The following is a 19,672-nucleotide window of genomic DNA, read 5'->3' as shown; positions in this document are numbered from 1 at the left end:
TAACGAATAACACTGATATAATATGAACTGTCGTCGAATTGATGAGCGTCTCGGAAAATCTTCGTAAAATATAATCACAACAATATTGTGTATAACTATACACTTATGGTATGAACTGTGTTAGGTATATAATATAATATAATCATATTTTCCTCAGCCGGGGGATCCGACAACTTAGATTAAACGCCATGCGACTACTTAAATCAGACGAAATTTGGCATTCGACGATTCACCCATCTACTATTAAACACAGTGCAAATAAAATTAACCTCGTTTCGATCCACTGAGACGCGACTCGCGACAACATCGCCGTTTTGTTGTTATTATTACCTGATCACGTTTCAATTGCCACGAAATTTGGTTCACAACTACATTTATTATATATTCTGTGTACATCTTTGATTTTCTCGTCCTATGCTATGAAGAAAAAAAAATAATTCTGTTTAAAAATACGCGTTGCAAAGTAGAAAACCAATTTTGAAACGGAAAAGTTCATCGATCTAGCACATTGCTGAACGATATAAATTGTTTATAAGTTTAATTTTTAGATTGATCATATTAATAGTATAATAATTATTACTAACGTATTTATTATTTATTTACTATGATAATATAATATATTGGAAAATAATAATTACTTATCAAACCGACGGGTAAATGTTTTATTATTATAGTGGTTAAAATTATAATAATAACATACTGACGGTCGTTGGTCATGAGTGTAATTTTTTTGGTTTTTTTAACTATAATATAATGGGCCACAATAATATTTTTAATTCACCTCTCCCTCAAATAAACTACCGCCACCGCCACCTCCACCAAATACCTCCACCTTCACTACCACCGATTCAATGTGTGAATTATTTACGGTTTTAATTTTTTTTTCGTTTTTGCTATTTCATATTTATTTATTTACGGTGATAATCAAATTTTTGTTTTATTAATATAATTATTATTATTTTTTGTTTTTTTTTTTTTTAACGAACAATTATTATGATAAACCAATAGACTATAATATATTATAATTATTATTATCATTATTATTATTATTATTATAATATGTTTGTTACGTATTTTTAAAATTATTCTTTGTCATTGATTTTTTTTTCGTTTTTTCGTTTTCTTTTTTTTAATTTGTTATCAAAATATTGAATTAAATATAATTGTTGTTAAAATATTATTGTTATTACGGTTTTAAACGTATCTTTAAATTAATAATAATATAATTCGTCAATAGTTTAATTTAACATTATATATACATATTATAATTTTTCTTCTCTTCTTTTGACTTATCTTAAATATGATTAAGTGTAATTTGTTTGTTTTTTTTTTTTGGATATTCCCATTTTCCCAAATCCCCTCGCTGCCCCGTTCGAATAAATATAAAATATATTGTATTATAATATTATACAACACAATGTATTTATAATATATATGAATAATTACAATAATAATAGCTATATATAATAATATAAACGTTCTGTTTCTTTAAGCATAACACCAATAACCAAGTCCATATTATAATATAATGTATAGTTAATTATACCATTATTTTATGTATATATAATATATATCCATATGTGTACATATGTATATATATATATATTTAATGTTTTGGTATTGATCGTGTTCAAATGACTGTATTTCAATAAGTATATTTTATCTATAATATATCAAATACAACATTTCGGCGTGGACGAAAAAATGACTACCTACATCATTTTTGTAACGCGCAGTTTTGTGAGAAATCGAATTTGCATCGTTTGCCTTTACAATCACCGAACAATGTGTACAGCGTGTGACGGGGTTGAATATGTGGACGATGGTCAGGAGGGTGAAGAAACATGAAAAAAAAAATTGAAAAATGTTATAGTGGGTGAACACTTTAGTGGTCTAATTATGATAATAATATTATAGCTACATATTACAATATAAGACAAGTACATTAAGACGTGGCGTATTGTCTGTAATCGGACTCCGTTTTCCGACGAATCAATGGTGAACCCAAAGGGTGGAGTGGCATTATTGCCCGTGTTATAAAAAAATAAAAAATTTGAACTCGGCCTTACAGCTAAAATTATGTCACGAAAATCACATTCGATAAGTCCGTCTCACGAAGGCCAACTACACGTGTACTTGCAGAGAGATACACGTCCATTTAACATTGATGTAGTCTTAAACTACATCGACGTCATCTAAATCCCTACCACCACTATCAACAAGATTCTCGAGTGCGTACTCACGGGAGCGCCGTGATTTTTAATGGCATTTGTACCTGTCAAAAAGTATTACTAAATCACCAATCACCCGCTGCCGAGCATTTTAATGATCCTCCCCCACCTGCCATAATATTATTTGACAATCGAGTACCAATAAAAACAACAATACAAATAATAGCAATAATAACAACAATAAAATCAATAGTATTTGTTATCAGTTATTAAATTATGAGTAGATCGCAGGATTAAGGCCACTACATACCATGCAAAAATCTAAAACGCCACATCAGGCGTTTTCGGTATTCATTACTCGCGATCGTTCGGACACGTCTTGAGATGAAATTGTTGTGCTTCTATGTGTGTTAATTAAACTATTGATCGAAATGAGGTACGCGGATATTATGTTACCCTTCGACTTCATTTCGTTCACATATTTCATCCCCCGAAAAAAATTGTCAGTAAAAAATCAACCAGCCTTTTCAATCAATAAAATGTGTCTTATATTATGCGATTAGGTTCAAACATTGTGACCAAATATTTATTTTATGCTTGGTAAAAATAATTGAAAATCGAGACCTTTAAGTTACGTTATTGAAGTTTGATTACATTACTCGAAACACATGTAAGTGGCTTATTCTAATTCATTTCGATAACTCATAAAACAGTATTCCATACGTTTCCGTTGATATACGTATTGCAGACGGACTATTTTTTTTCGTTATTAAATACATGCGTTATATAATATTATCATTATATTCGCAACGGTGGTATTAAAATCCTAATTATATTCCACTAGGTAATTTGCACGTTCGTCGATTCGATTCACCACCTATCCAACTCCCGGAAACGATGATGGCGTTGTATTTTTTTTTATTCATTTTCGTTTTCATCTTCATTTTTAACCACAATTATTGCTGCAACAATCGCGGGAAATCGTAATTTTGTTCAACATGATAATCAAGTATAACAGACAATACCCGTCTAATTTCCCATCAGTAAATAAAATGTTATCCATCACGTTGAATCCTAGGACTATACATTATAGAAAATAATATACTATATTAGTTTAAAACCGATATGACGATTTGAAATTAAAAACATAATAATTCGTAATGATTCATACGATTTCGGTGATTAAATGTCACTATTACTGTTAAGGATTTATTATTTTTTATAAGAAAATAATATTTTAAATCGTTTCATTGCTTCCAATTTCTTACAACCATAATTAGTATTAGTATCGTCGTTACATAATTTAGATTAAAAACAAACATAAGTCCCGTGGTTTAAAATAAAGCACTTTCGGCTATAATACGAAATGTGATGAGGTCGTTCGAGTTAGCCCTGAATTCCGATGATTATTATTAATTGAGTTGAGGCCTAATTCATGGTGGGTACGCCTTTAGATAGTTTCTCGTTTATACAGATATACGTTGCTATATAATATAATATCTATGTACTTAGGTACCGACGCCACTTCACCAAATCCCATCTTTAAAACATTCCTAAATTCGATCCGAACATCTCCATTTATCCTACGATAAACGAAATCGAAAAACGTTTATGTTATTTTGTTATCATAAAATACGAAATATGATGGATGGTCTGCAAAAACGAAATGTGTACCCCACTAAAGTAAAATAAAAAAGCCATGTACTTTGTAAATATAGTAAGTGTCTTACGATCAAAAAAATTATAATTATAAAAACATTATTAATAAAAAAATATGTACTTATATTATTAACGATAAAATATATTTGAATAATATTGTGTACATATTTTCGTCTCCAATTAATTTATATTAAATCTACAATCGTAGATATATTTTAAAAATATTTATCTATATATAAATATATTACGTATTTATATAAAAATTATTATTATTTATTACCTATTACATTAATTGTCGCTATGACTAAATAAAATAAAACATAATATAATATACCCATTTATAATAATAAGTTTAAATAATAATTTTTAAATATATAATATTAGGTATATTATTATTAGGTGATAACCTATTCTAGGCACACACACACGCGCATTTGTAGGATTGTGGTTCATTATAAAAATAAATCGCTCTTGTATTGCTCTATTATAAATATTATAATATACGATTGCTTTTGGAATATTAATTTATACACTGTTAAGTGATTTCGTTTATTATTATAATGGTTTATTCTTTTTTATTTATAACATGTGATATTCATTATTAACATTTCGTAAGACTAATAAAATTTGTATAAAAATAAAAAATCGCTATACCTATGTATTTAACCCGTAAGTGATTTGGAAATGTATTCACCTTTTTTGTTTTTGGTTAATGGGCCCCCGGGGAGGAAAATACAACAACAATTAGGTAATACAATATTACAACAACGTTTGTTTGTTATTGTAATAATAATATTATAATAGGTAAATATTACTAAATACATAATAATTATAATTTATAGCCATTTTACTAGTATACGTCATACGGTGTTACGTTTTAGACATTACATCGTAGAATTTCATGAAATTAACTCGATACAATAGTGTGTAGTCACGTTATTAATATCATTTTGATTTTGAAAATATTAAGTTATAATAATATACATGATACGTTTGTCAACATAATATAATATTATAATATTTACTTTACAAAAGGATAAAAGAAGCTCAATTTTTTTTTAACACTAACGATATTTTAAATTTTTGTCTTGAAACTTTAAACTATATACGTTTGCGTCGTAAATTCCATCCCATTCCCTCTATCCAATCTCTACCCTCCCTCTCTCTCTCTATCTATACATACATATATATATATATATAATATATATTGTATACATAAACTTAGAAGTAAATAAGTAAGTCGCACACCTATGCCATACGGTATAATATACATGTTATATTCGATTTCGACCCAATGACGGTATATATAATAATAATAATATATATAATAACTATGTGAAACTTGATAATAATATTGACGAGATTTGTATATAATCTCTGTCTAGTAACAGTGGCAATTCAATACCATATCAATGCTAAACATCTGAAACTAATGTTTAGCGATTTATTATGGCAATAATTAGCGTATAGTAGTGTACACGATTTTTTTTTATAACATATATATATATATATTTATATATGTATAATTATATAAATTTTATATAATATATATTATATACATTTTATATATACTTATGGTACCAAAAAATAAATGAATAAAATATATAATATTATACTATGTTATGTTGCAATAAAACGCTGTGATTCTGGTGTGAAATCCGGTACTGATGTGTGGGCGCGCAAGTGCAATTTTCAAGTTATTATAAATACATTATGAACGCTGGTAAATGAACAACAATATAAAATTAATATAATTAATACGTTTATGATTATTGTAAAAAATGTACCCATTTTTTTTTGATCCATAAAGTTTAAAACTTATTATTATACATCGAACCGATTTATAGTATACTATATAATAATAAATATTACTATACATCTGTAACTATATTATTGATTATTATTATTATTATGATTATAACAATATTACCGTAATTTTAATACATTATAATTATAATTATATATATATTTTTTTTTGTCTTTCATACAATGTGTGTAACCGCAGTGTTAGCGATATTATTATTGTACAACGATTTGTGTCGATTGTCGAGGTCGGGTCGAGAGCATATAAAAATGAAAAACCAAAAATTGTTATTTTGCGTTTTTTTTTTTTTTTTTATTTCAATGAAGACCTTGGTAATCAAACAATACCTATGTATATTATACACACCACGTAAGCGTGTGCGGGACATTGCAATTTATGAGTAAATATTTATCAATTAATCAATTCTAATTTATAACCGTACTAGTTAATGACCTATATATTACAATTCTTAAACTATACTTTCGTTATAAGAAACTATATTATGTTATTATATTATTATGGTTATTATTATTATTATAATAATATATTAGATTTTAAATTGTTTTTTTTCTTTCGATGTCATATTATAATATACTATAGAATAAATACTACCTGTATACCTATTGTAGTGCTATTAAAATAATATTTATATATATATATAATACATAGAACCATTTACTTGGACATTTATATTATGACCTAATGCAATTATAAAATAATATAATATGAGATGTATAGTATACAAATTGACGATAATATTTATATTTCACATTAATAATATAATTTCGAATAAGTTGAATGATATTCCGGCGGCGCGTTCGCCGTCGAAGAAGACGAAGGGTAATAATATAATATTATTATGTTATTAAGTATAATGATTACTAGTGTGGTTTTTTTTTTTTGTTTTCGTTACCTTCACAAATCAAATAAACAAATTTAAATCATTTACAAACTCGCACGAGTATATCGTGACATAATATTATAACCGACACGCACGCGTAGGTAAAACGTTAAGACGAGGGATAATAACACATAATCCGTGTATATACACATAGGTATTAAAACAGCAGTGACGTCGTATAACGTTCGGGATTTGCCGGAAAGCCGCAAGATGGACGACCGAAATCTGTGTGTGACCGTACAGCAATAAGTGCCCACCTCGTACAATATATAAATTATACATACATTTCATATAATATTATAATATTATTACTATCAAACGCGACGTTTGAAACCGGCATCGTATTATACTATATATAGGCGTGTATAATAATCATAATATTAATAGTATAATATGCATACGATACGATGAAATAATAATACCTCCGACTCGTCCCCTCCGACCTCGCGGGACAAATCGCGGGCACGCCACACATACGTTCCGTTTCCGCTTAAGCATACATACCTCCACACACACACACACGCCTTAATGTCCCTATCTACCTGTAGGTTTCGATAAATCTTACGGTTACCGCGCGACGGCCATGCGCCGTGTGCGGTGACGACGACGGTAATAGTAAAGAATTTTGAAAAAATTTCCTTGAAAAAAACAAAATACGACCGCGACGAGAAACGTCAACAAAACGATTTCAATAGATAATTCTGTAAAATGCGATGCTCTTTTGGGCACGTCGCCGCATTCGTGTGTGCGTCCGTTTGAATATTATAATAGCATCATTGTTGTAGTTATGCGCACACGTGACTTATAACCGAAACCAGCCACGTGAAATAAAATAATATAAATACGGTAGTTAATCATTTGTAGGAAACCGCGTATGCTGCGTGTGTGTGTTTATTATAATAATATGTTTATTATTATATTATTAATATAATGACATTACATTATTATAATATGACACATTATTATACGATGTAAGGATATTATGTCGTACGCATAACAAACGCGAGACGGGTCGTCGGTGGAGCTTTCATTAATTATTATTAAACTTATTATATTATTCCAAAACAGTGCTTGATAACATAGTTCTTATTATAATAATAAAACGAACATAACATTATATATATATAATATGGTATGATAAATAAATTTTGTACAAAATGTATTATGTATATATATAATTTATACATATATAGTATATATATATATATATATTATCTACTTTAAAGTTGCTTACTTTTAAGTTCTTATACAATATATTATTATATAATCATTATCAATGATCGATAACTATATGATTAAAAATAAAAATATTGTTTCACGTTTAAAAATGCATTTGTGGTTTTATTGTTGTCTTCACAGATACTTATTGACATTTTCCTGCTAAAAATTCTTGGACAGTATAATAACAAATAAATTATAAAATCCTTATAAAATCATTCAGCATGCAGGTCAGACAGCTGACCTTTATTTGCTAAATGTTTATAAATAGACAAACATACAATTTTTCTTATTAATAATTAAATTGTTGTATTGATTTTGTTAATCTGTAAGGATATTAATTTAATCTTTGAATTAATTCAATTTCGGTGAAAACTAATAAATATACCATATAAAATAGGGTTCTATCTCCAACCTACCACTTTTAATGTAGTGGTATCAAAAGTTTTATCGAATCTAATCATTTTAAAGTTTATTGCAACAACATGTTCCTATCAGCAAAACTTTTGGTTTTTCAAAACAACATTTATTATGAGATTTCAAAATATGTTTCAACTTAAATACTTGATAGCCATTAATTTAATTTAATCGTGAAAGCAATTAAATCAATCGTCGGAATAAAACTTTCTCGGTGCTTTCCGTTGAGGTGTATCTTCATTTTATAATAAGTGTGTTAAAGTTAAACTAGATTAACTAAAAAAGAAGACATTTTAAAAGAATCCTCTTTGTAGACCGTAGTATTATTTTTAGTTCAGTACTCATATTAGATAATACTATGACCTAAATAATGTGTAATAGTTACGTGATTTAAAATACGTTCCAATGAAAATTAGAATCAATAATATGTTTTGATATATTTTAAAGGTACTACTAACGATACCTAATACAGTATTGATTACAATTATCACGTTATCGAGAAACTTTTACGAAAACATCTCGACAGTCTACCCACTTCAAATAATAACCTAAGTACTATTACATCAGTAATATGACTTGCAGCACACAAGACAAATCTAGAAGATATTGGAATATATGCACCAGACGTTGCCGTATTATAATTTATATCAATAGCTGTTGTCAGAATTGCTTCACATATAATATACGTTTGATGTTTGAATAACTATAAACTTCATTCTTTAAAAATCTATTAAAATGTACTCAATTAAAAATAAAATACTTTTAAGCAGCACATGACATGGCGAGATTCACAATTCACAGTTTTTATTAGACTTGTCTTAGTTTAGTGATAAAATAGTGAATACGACCGTGACGGCATTACATATCGCCTAATTAATTTAACTCGTTAATAAAGATTAAATTAAGTAAAGAGGAAGTAATCGTGAGTTTAAATAAACTCACTACAACAATTACTCACATAAATAATTTAAAAAGAATATCAAATAAAATTAAACACAACTATATTAGAGATTTTTGATTAACAGGACAAACATAGAAAATAATATGATCACAAAATTACTCAACGTAATTATAGGTACCGCTGTAAATTTGAATACCATTGTCCTTGTTTCAAAAAAATAAAAATACTTTTATCGTATTTTATTTATATAATTTAAATTATAATATTATATTATATGTAACTACGTACTTTATAATATAATATAGGTACCATAGTACATCAATTAATACATCAGATTAGGCATTATATTTAATTACGACAAGGTAAAATAAAATACATTTTAACTCTACTACAGAATCATAAAATTACCACATTATTAATAATTATTTAGGTAAGTAACGTAGTTATCTTTGACAAAGATTCTTTGTATAGCTTAAAAAATGCATTATCCACTATTCCACTCTTATTTAGAGTATAATAAATGTATATTTAAAATACATCAAGCATGCTGAACGAAACATATTTGCCAGGCTTTTACTCGAAACACTTCATTATGATGGTAAGTACTGTAAATACTCCAAACAGACTAAAACGATTCATTTATATTTATTATCGTATACAGTAGGTCATATAGTAAATATTTTAACCGAGTATAAACACATAATATGGTTATAATCACAATTGATAGTCAACGACTTTGAAAAAAAGAAAACTGTGAACTTAAAATCTGAATGTATATCAATCATTATTTATTATTTTGTTACTGGTAACCAAACAAAGAGTTTGTTAACTTGTGACAATACATTTGTGCATAACTTGTAAAATCTGTATTGGGAGACGGCCAAATGTTAAAATCTTTGTATAAATCGTAAGATCCTAACGTTTAAAAGTTTTAAAAAAAACTTATACAATATGTTAAGTTAAACAACACCCGTTATTTTTCTAAATAATTTATGCCTTGAAAATTGTTTGTTTTAATTGAAAATATACCTATAATGACTGTTTATTATTATTTCAGGTAGAAAAAAGTCATAATATGCTGCAGTCACCTTCGAGTTGTATATTTATTTCTACTTGTTGTACATTTATTTCTATAGTAAAAAAAAAAAAAACAGTTTCTGTTTACTCCATAAATAATGTTATATAGATTTTAATTTTGACAAAAATAGTAACTAACATTTAGTTATTATTAGCTCTTATTAACATTTTGTAAAGTATACAAACAAAATGTTGAATTAAAATTGATCGTTAAAGACATCACAAATCCACGCTCAAGAATATTTTTATCTTATAATTTTTTTAAAAATATTTAATACGTTCTACAAGGTTTCTGATGTCAGAATTTGGCTGATCTCGTGTCTATACAATAACATTATTATACAGTTCCAATCATTTTGATACCGTTAGTAATGTTGTCGATATCGCAAAGGTCATGTCCATGATTTTATTTTGGGCCTTTGTCAAATAACTATAATAAAATTTACTGTAATACAGTCTGACGTACGGTCTATTCGTTGCATAAAATAGCGAATTTTCCAATATACACAGGTACCGTGTATATTGTGTATTTAAAAACCTGAAGAAAAACTTGTGTTACAGATATTGTAAAACTATTTTCCGACAATTTTAGTGAGCCGTTAGAATGAATGTTATAATTATAACAAATAACAAATCTCAACAGTAGGAAAACCTAGCTCGTGAATTATATAATATAAACGTGTTTTTTTAGTAACTACTCACGTTTAAGAAATAGGTAAAATCGTCTTTGCTGTTTTGAAATTCTGATCGTTTTCCCAGTCATAAATTGTAAAAAATAATAAAATCGTTTAACGTTTTATATTTGTTCTTAGGTACTTACAACATCGCGTTTTCAACAACAGTCATCATCGGCGGTTAGGTTGTTCCAGCAATCGGAGGGGTTCAATTTCCACTATGTTTCGTGCCGAGATTTTAACACCCGTACATATGATAACATTATACTTAATGTATATTATAATATGTATGGTATTTCCGACGATTGTGACCTGCCCATACTATATTATTATAATTTATGTGTATTAGTATTTTCGAGGTCGTTACGTGCCGCTACGCCATATAAACAAGAATGATATTTTACAAAATTGTTTTGTAAAAAATTCGGGCTGCGCGGCACTATCTCGCGAAATTTCGAAAACAACGACTGGCCGGACGAAATCTTACGACCACGCCGTATCAGATGTCACGGCGTTATCTGCGAGGAAATGATAAGAAAAAAATAACGACCACCAAAGTGTGGCCATAAATAGTCAGCCGTACACGTCAGCCGGGACACAATACGTTGGAACGCGGTCCGGTCAGACACGAATTACGCTTCGAGCCGAAAGAAAAATAACACGACTTCACCGATTGACACTGCGCAGCCGAGCCGGACGACGGAGACGCGCAATCGACACAAACGATAATATCATCGCATCATCGTTACATCGGACCGGATAATCGACGGCTATCAACTCCACGATATGACGACGCGCTGTCACTGTGACCGTCGAACCGTCACGTACGCATTGGTGGCCATCGCGGCCGCCGCGGTGTCTGTGGCCGGCAAACCGTACACGAGCTACACGCAGGACGATTACGCGAGAGCGGTGCTCGCGCAGTACTTCCCCGCGGCTGCCTCATCGAAGGTGATCGAACTCACTCCAACCGAGCTCCCCGAACCCGCTTCCTTCCGGTCTAGCAGGTCCGACGACCGGTGGACCGCCAAATCACCACCACTGGTCGGCCACAGCAATCCGGACGTGCCGGCGGTGGCTGTACCGTGCAAGGCGGCCGTCGCCGACCGGTCGCATGGCAACGACACGTCGTCGGCGATCACCGTCGAGAAGCTGACCGCGTTCTACGAACAGCTGAAGAGCCAACAGGAGATGCTGGCCCGGCAACAGTTCCAGCAGCAACTGTACGAGCAGCAACAGCGCCGGCAGCAAGAGTACGCGCTCATCCAGCAGCAGATCCAACAGCAGTACTACCAACAGCAGCAGCACGCCATGTTCATGTTGGACCAAATGCGCAGAAACCCGGCGTTCGTCGGTCAGTTGGCGGCATTTGTCAATCACACGCCGACGTTTAATGCTTACAACAGGACTTCGGGGGCAGCGAATCTTCCGGAAGCTGAGCCGGAAGTCGCAGCCCACAGCTGTGCCAAAAAACCACCAATGCCAGAGAAGGACCAAACCATTGGTAACCACATGGTCGTCGAACCGGACAACAATTCTGACGATTCTGGAGCCAAGCGTCTGGACGCCAGACAGGTGGCCCGGCAGAAAGTCACCTCCTCCTCCTCCTCCTCCTCATCTGACAAACACAACCCGGTAACGTACGACGACGATAACGAAAATGACAAAGACGATCCTCCGGCCTCGTACGAAGATGATCAGACCCCTCCGACGCTGGATAACGAGTGAGGCGAAGACACTACAATTATTATAACTCATACGAACTAATATAGAGCTTTTATATTACTATTAAACTAGGTGTTTAAATACGTAGGTACTATTATACTTATCACAACTATTAGCATAGAGTTATTAAATTATTTCGTTTTAATATTAATAGTTATCGTATTTTTCCATTGTATTGTTATTATTAATTTTAGTGCTCTAAATTATGCAACTCTCATATTATATGTACAGCGCGACCTGATATTCTGTAGGTGACATGGACTTTTAACATATTGTAAAACCATTTGTTTTTAACTGCTATTTCGTTAAGTTAAACATAACGTATCTATTATTAATTGTATTATTATTTAAACATATTTGGCTTCTCAAGCATACCCAAATATTGAAATATGTTAGCAATATAAAGTTATAAAATTATTTTGTTTATCCTTGTAAAATATAATAAAATTATTATAAACTACGTGTACCTATATTTTCGTTTAATTTAAGATAAAATGTTTTATACAACCAAGTACCTAAACTATACGTAATATGCGATGCCAAATGCCAATATGGGTTTTGTATTTTTGTGAAAGACTATAAATTAATTCATATTGTGTATTGAATTTGGTTTTATATACAATGAAGCGATTTTTAATATTCCATTGAAATATAAATGACTGTAAAACGAAAATATAAAACTGAAATTTTGTTTGTGTTATAATACAATGGCATAAAAGTTGTAGAATTGTAACTTCCGGAAATTCGTAGAAACGGGAATGATCCTAGAAATTCCTTGGAGGTTCAAAGGAACAAAAAAATTAAAACTTATGTTTTAACGAGTTATTTTTTAATAGTAGGTATATATTATACTCTACAAATTTAAGTTAAATATTATACTCGTATTTAAAAAAAAATGTTTATTATAATGGAGAAACTATGTTCATGCCAAAAAATATAATATATCAGTCTGAAAAGTGAAAATCGAGTACTTAAATGTGAATTGTTTCAATATGGTATAATATAATGTAAATATTATTTTTGAACTAAGTTGGCAAGTCTCTTGCACTTTTTCTTGTATAATTTGTATGACATACAGTAATAACGAAACTTATATGTCACTGTTGTACGAGTCGTATAAACACTAAATAACTGTTATTTTGTGATATAACTGTTGTGATAAGCATCATGCGTTTGATATAATTCATTAGATATAAATTATAATTAACTAAGAATTTTTCACCCGTCTCTCGTTTTACTTTAATATTTTATATCAACATCTTAAGCTGTACATATAATATCATAATAAATTTCTTTGACTCCACAGTCATTTAAATATTGAACTGTATTAAAAGATAATTATAGTTTATTAAGATTTTTCACTTATTGGTTAATTTTGTATTTATATTTTAATCAAAAATATTAATATCTAATTAAAATACGCCATTATATAACATACCTACTAATTAATAAATAGTTTTGCATTTATTAGAAAAAAACATACATTTTTCAATAGACCGGGGAGTAGTATGAATGAGCTGTCAGATGTATATAACAGGTACCCATATCATTAATATTGTATTGGTAATAATATAATAGATTATTATTAAATCGTAGAGGTTCTTAATGATGTTCTCTTTTTTATAAGTTTTGCAACATACGTAACTGCGAAAATAGTACCCACCTAGGAATATTATATTATTTATTATTTTTACTAATACAATTGATTGCATAATAAATTAATAACAATAGTAATCCTTTAGTGTCATCGTAATTATAATTGTAGAACCTATTCATTAAATATTAATAAATGTAAATAATGAATTATATTATGTGAATTTACCTAAATACCTAACACATTTATTAAGTTTTTATCTTTAGTCCATTTAATTATTTAAAACGCATACTGTTGTGCAATCAGTATGCAATTTGTAAAAAAAACCTATATAAACTATAAAACACATTACAATCATTTGTTTAATTTGTTTGTACATAGAATGTCAACAGTTTTATGTAATGAATATGAATACCTACCTACTTAATAATGGTTATTATTTTCCATATGTAAGCATAAATATCGTTATTAGTGATTACTAACATTACATTTATTATAATATAATACGACAACAATTTATTTGATGATACCTAACTAATTTATCACTTTATAATACCTAAGTAACGTATTCTGACTGCTGAGTATTAATTGATATGCGTATATACTTGTGTTTAATTAAAAAAACGTATACCTAGATATATTGTATTTCATCATTTTATAAATTCGTGCTTTGTCGTTTTCCATTGTCTTCACGACGATTGTTTTCGCACAAACGCACAAAATCGTGTACATCGGGACTATCCACACCTGCACCCACACGGAGGAATTCAACTCGTAATCGTATATTTTCTCGTGACATTATTCGAAAAAAAAAATCTCAAGTTCCGCGAGTTGTACAGTTATTACACATTATTGTCCGACACTCGAAGTAATGTTTACGGTTTCGCGCACAGCTATGCGAAACATTCGCAGTCGATCATTGATTTGTATACATAATCATGGTTTGTTATTATTTAGCATCGACCTGGTCTACTTTCGGCGTTTAATTATTATTATACAATACAATAGTTACCTATAACCTAGTATTGTATTATACCGTTTCGTAATTTATTCGCGTCCGTGTTGAATGTTTAGCTTAGGGACCGAATGAAAGGACGTTGCGAAACGGTTTCCCTTCGGTCAGCACATATTTTATTTTGTTTACGTCGGCACTCGACCGTCTTCCCGCGTATATATCACAGGTGTCCGGACACATGGGACACAATATACCGACATCGATCGCCAGACGGGCCAATTGTCCGCAAACACCTTCCGTTACCCAACGCAACATGAAGTCCGTTATTGTCGCAGTGTTGCTCGTAGTGGCGGCAACGGTCGTCGGCGCCTCGTCGGTGCGCGTCAAGAAGGACGTCGGGTCGAAGAACAGCAACGAACAGTGCGTGTACGCGGACGTTTCGAAGACGGGCAGGAAGACGATTGTCTGCGGCGATCCGGCACCACCCACGCTGGCCGCCGTCTTGGCCAGTCAGCTACAGCGACAGTCGACGACCGCCGAGGCCAGAGTCCCGTCGGAAAAGTGTCTTGACAGTCTGCACAAACCCAAAGCCGGCCCGGTGTCCGTGTACGTGCAACCACACCAAGAACAGCCGCACTACGAACAGTTTCACGTGATGCACCATCAGGTGCCTCAGGTGCAGTACGTGCAGCAGCAACAGCCTCTGGTTCACTACCAGCCGACGGTCGTCTACCAGAAACCGGTTGCTAATGTGGTACCTTACAAGTCTCCGTGTTCGCAAAACGGTGGTTACTCGGACGGTTGTTTCTCGGGTGGCAATTACTTCGGTGGAAGTTACTCGGGCGGCGGTTACCGCATGGCCGACGAACCATATCCCATGGCGATACTGACGAGGACAGTAGACGATACCGACGACGGCTTATACGAAGATGACAACATGCAACCGATGACGCAGAACTACATGGAGGCGGGACCTTACGAAGACACGTTAGCCCGCAAAGGGTTTGGTGGCAGCCGTCCTAGAACATTAGCGATGCGACCCACGCCGCTGTTCGTTCCAGCGATGGTGAGGTCAGTGGAACCATACGGCTACGAAGGCGGTCCGGTCCCGGAATGGCAGCCGCAGCAGAGGTTCGTATCGGAACCGGAGTTCCAGTTCCCGGGCCCGTTCCCGCAACAACCGTTGGTCGGCCGGTCGATGGCTGCAGCTGTGGCGGAGGGTCCGTTCGACAGGCGGCAGTTGGCATTCAGCGGTTACATGCCCGTAAGGCCCGAGACGATTATGTCGATGCCGGACCGGTACAACTACGGCGGATACTCGAGAACAGCCGGACAACAACAGCAGCAAATACCACAACAACAACTGCAACAGCAGCAACTATTACAACAACAACTGCAACAACAACAACAACAACAACTGCAGCAGCAGCAGCAGCAGCAGCAACTACAGCAACAGCAACAACCCCCGCAGGTCGTCGAACCGGTCCAGCAGTTGCCCGGTGGAGAGGTGGACGGAGCGATGACGGCGGTGCCCGCAAAGGCCGAACCGAAAGATTTGAAATCGGCCAAGAAAATCACGAAAAACTAAACTCCACGATATGGTTAGTCAGTAAATAATATTTTAAAATTGATTTCCGTGTTAAGATTTTCCGTGTAACGGAAGTAATACACTGTATTTTATTGTATCCGATTCGGCGTTCCTTTATTATACGTTACTGACCGACTGCGGCCACGACTTTTTTAAGATATATATTTTACTATGTGATTCTAACATTGTTTTATTTTCTCGTGCACGCGGTGTTTCGATACTATAAATTATAATATCGTTGTATAATATATTAATATTATAGTCTGATCAAAATAACGTTTCATGAAAAAACAAAAATGTCATAATAATTACTATCGGCGATGACTTGTTTGTATATTATTATAATAATTATTTGTCCATCAACATTAATTCGCCTGTAGTTATTATTGTATACCTATTTCCTGAACGTATCTATAACTATTTTAGGTTACTATCATCTGTACATATATGACAAATCATACTTAAAACTTAAAACATGATTTATAAAATCAACATTGTGTAACAGCGTGTATAATTTTGGTCACATATAAAGTGACTCTCTGAGACTCTAACACAGATGCTGTATATTATAATAGAGACTCGTAATATTATGATAAACTATAAATTCAAAAATAGTTAAGTGAATTATTCAAAAAAATTTAAATAAACCGGTGAAACGAATTAAACATTATAAAAATGGTGTTATATTTTATGTATATAAAACATACCAGATGTTTTCTAACTGAGGTACATGATGGAAACAATTATAAATAAACACATAATATAATATATAATATAAATAAATATATTATATACAGGAAATTAGTTAAAATACGTATCAAAATTTGGTCATTGTATTTTACGAATGTTTACAAATTTATCATTTTGTTTTTAGTCGTGTTATAATTGATATGCACGACCACATACTTTACTTTTGGTATGTGAAAAAAAATTTGAGAACCTCCATCATGGACAATGTACTTAAAATATATTATAATATTTATACATTGAAAATTTCTTAAAATATGTGCCTACGCTGTTTATATTAGTTTCTATACCTGTTTGTAAATAAAAATATTGGACAAATCGTTTATCAACTAACTGCATTGGGATAACATTAAACAGGTAAAGTACAACATAATTGATTTAAATTTGTAACTTGTAAACAAACATTTACGACAAAATCCGGTAGGCAAAAGACCCCTGAGAAGACTAAATCTGAGGTGGGAAGATACAGTCAAGAGAGATGTAGAACAATTAGACCAAACTAGAAGGATTTGGCAATGGATAGAGATAGCTGGAGAATAATTCTTGGTTAAACCAATTATTGGTTTCGATACGGGATGGTCCTAGTGGCCGGATAAACCCCATTCCCCCCCAAAAATAAAAAAAAATAGTATGACGTAAAAAATATTAGCGGTTGGCTGAAAATAAATTAACAACACTTGTGTAAAGTTCACCTATGATTGTAAAACACCTTGCGACACCAATCAACTTTTAACATTGTGTTTGAACTAGTCCGGTCGTCGGGAGTGGTCCCAAACTGCCAAATCTCGATCATTCCACCACACGTAAGCTACTACAAACATGTTAGTAGAGACTAGTGGTTGCACCTTCCAGAGAGCAAAAATACTATAGTGGTGTATTGGTACTGGTACGCGGGTATACGCCGTATACCCATCAGAAGATTTTCGATTTTCGGCGTATACCCAAGGTAAAATCTTATTTTACGGGTATACGCTTCCAAAATAACCAGAAAACCAAATAAGATTTAAAATTTATTTAATAATTCATATAGGAAAAAAACGTTATTCGTTATTATATGTATTAATGAATTACTTATCAATTGAGGTAGGTGTTGAATATAAGTTATATAACAATATGCGTCGTGTTTAATGTATTTTAAGACTTTAAGTTCAATTTAGTAAACCCAATATTGAATACAAAAAATCTATGTGGAAAATTCTATAGATTGTACCTATAATAATAATGTTATTATTATTTTAATTTTTTTGACATTCGAGTTGATTTTGTTTTATTTTCTATTGTTACATTATACAAAAATTAATAAAATAATGTTAAAAACTATCTACTAATTGAACTGCAATAACGATATATAATATATACGATGATATAATTTGATCGTTTAGGTTACGTACATATTTTATTGGTGCGTATACCCATAAATATATTTACCAATACACCACTGTAAGTAAAGTAAAATAAGCTGAACAATCGTTAGCAACGATAATTCTAAAGCACCTTAACTGCAGGCGGATACCACCGAAGTCGACGGTATTCCAGTGTTTATTATATTTTAACTCTTTTTGAGCTATTTAAAGGCACAAGAAATATTCGCGTTATTATAACTATATATAAAATAAATTACTTTAATAGCAATAATTTCATAAAATATACGCATAGGTACTTATAGTAGGCTGCACAACAATAATTTCGCTTCGAAAATCGTTTTTTATATACAAATATTTTATATCACTGAATATATAATCCACACGATACCTAATATTCAGCATTTCGCCAAACTTTTTTTAAAATGTATTTGATTATGAATTCTTGAATACAATGTTTTAATGAATAAATTAATTTCATAATAAGCATTTCATCGATCCAAAACTATTGTGCGATACGCTGCGGTGATGTCCCTGCCACTATTACGTAATATTATTCACTATTGTGATTTACACATTTTTATATCGCGCTCGCTCTGTCATATTGACACCGTCTGGCCAACCAACATTTAAAATATTCATATAACGTGAAGTCCAGACAATATAGTAGTGCGATCTATTGGAGTTGTGTTGAACTATTCTGAGCGTTTGCGAAATAAAAACCTTGAATGCGCTCCTGTATTAGTTTTTAAATTATTTTCAGATTTCCTACTTAGTCCAATCATAGTGGTACGCGATATTTCATATTATTCGATGTGAATGAGTGATACAAAATATTAAGAATCTTAAGTTTCAAACTTAAAAATGCCATCTTTAATAA

The 19,672-nt window shown here is 31.6% G+C and overlaps 1 protein-coding gene across 1 annotated transcript; it reads left to right on the top strand.

Moving 5' to 3' along the window:
* Positions 1-15,323: 15,323 nt before the first annotated feature.
* Positions 15,324-16,844, top strand: LOC100572308 (ras-interacting protein RIP3). The gene has a single exon (XM_003245197.4). The coding sequence runs from the start codon at positions 15,335-15,337 to the stop codon at positions 16,682-16,684; it is 1,350 nt and encodes a 449-aa protein (XP_003245245.1). The 5' UTR covers positions 15,324-15,334; the 3' UTR covers positions 16,685-16,844.
* The last annotated feature ends 2,828 nt before the right edge of the window (positions 16,845-19,672 follow it).

Source organism: Acyrthosiphon pisum, chromosome A2 (assembly GCF_005508785.2).
Source record: "Acyrthosiphon pisum isolate AL4f chromosome A2, pea_aphid_22Mar2018_4r6ur, whole genome shotgun sequence".
In the NCBI taxonomy this organism is placed as follows: Eukaryota; Metazoa; Arthropoda; class Insecta; order Hemiptera; family Aphididae; genus Acyrthosiphon; species Acyrthosiphon pisum.
Note: the sequence above shows the minus strand (reverse complement) of the source record. Positions and strands in the feature narration are given on the sequence as shown.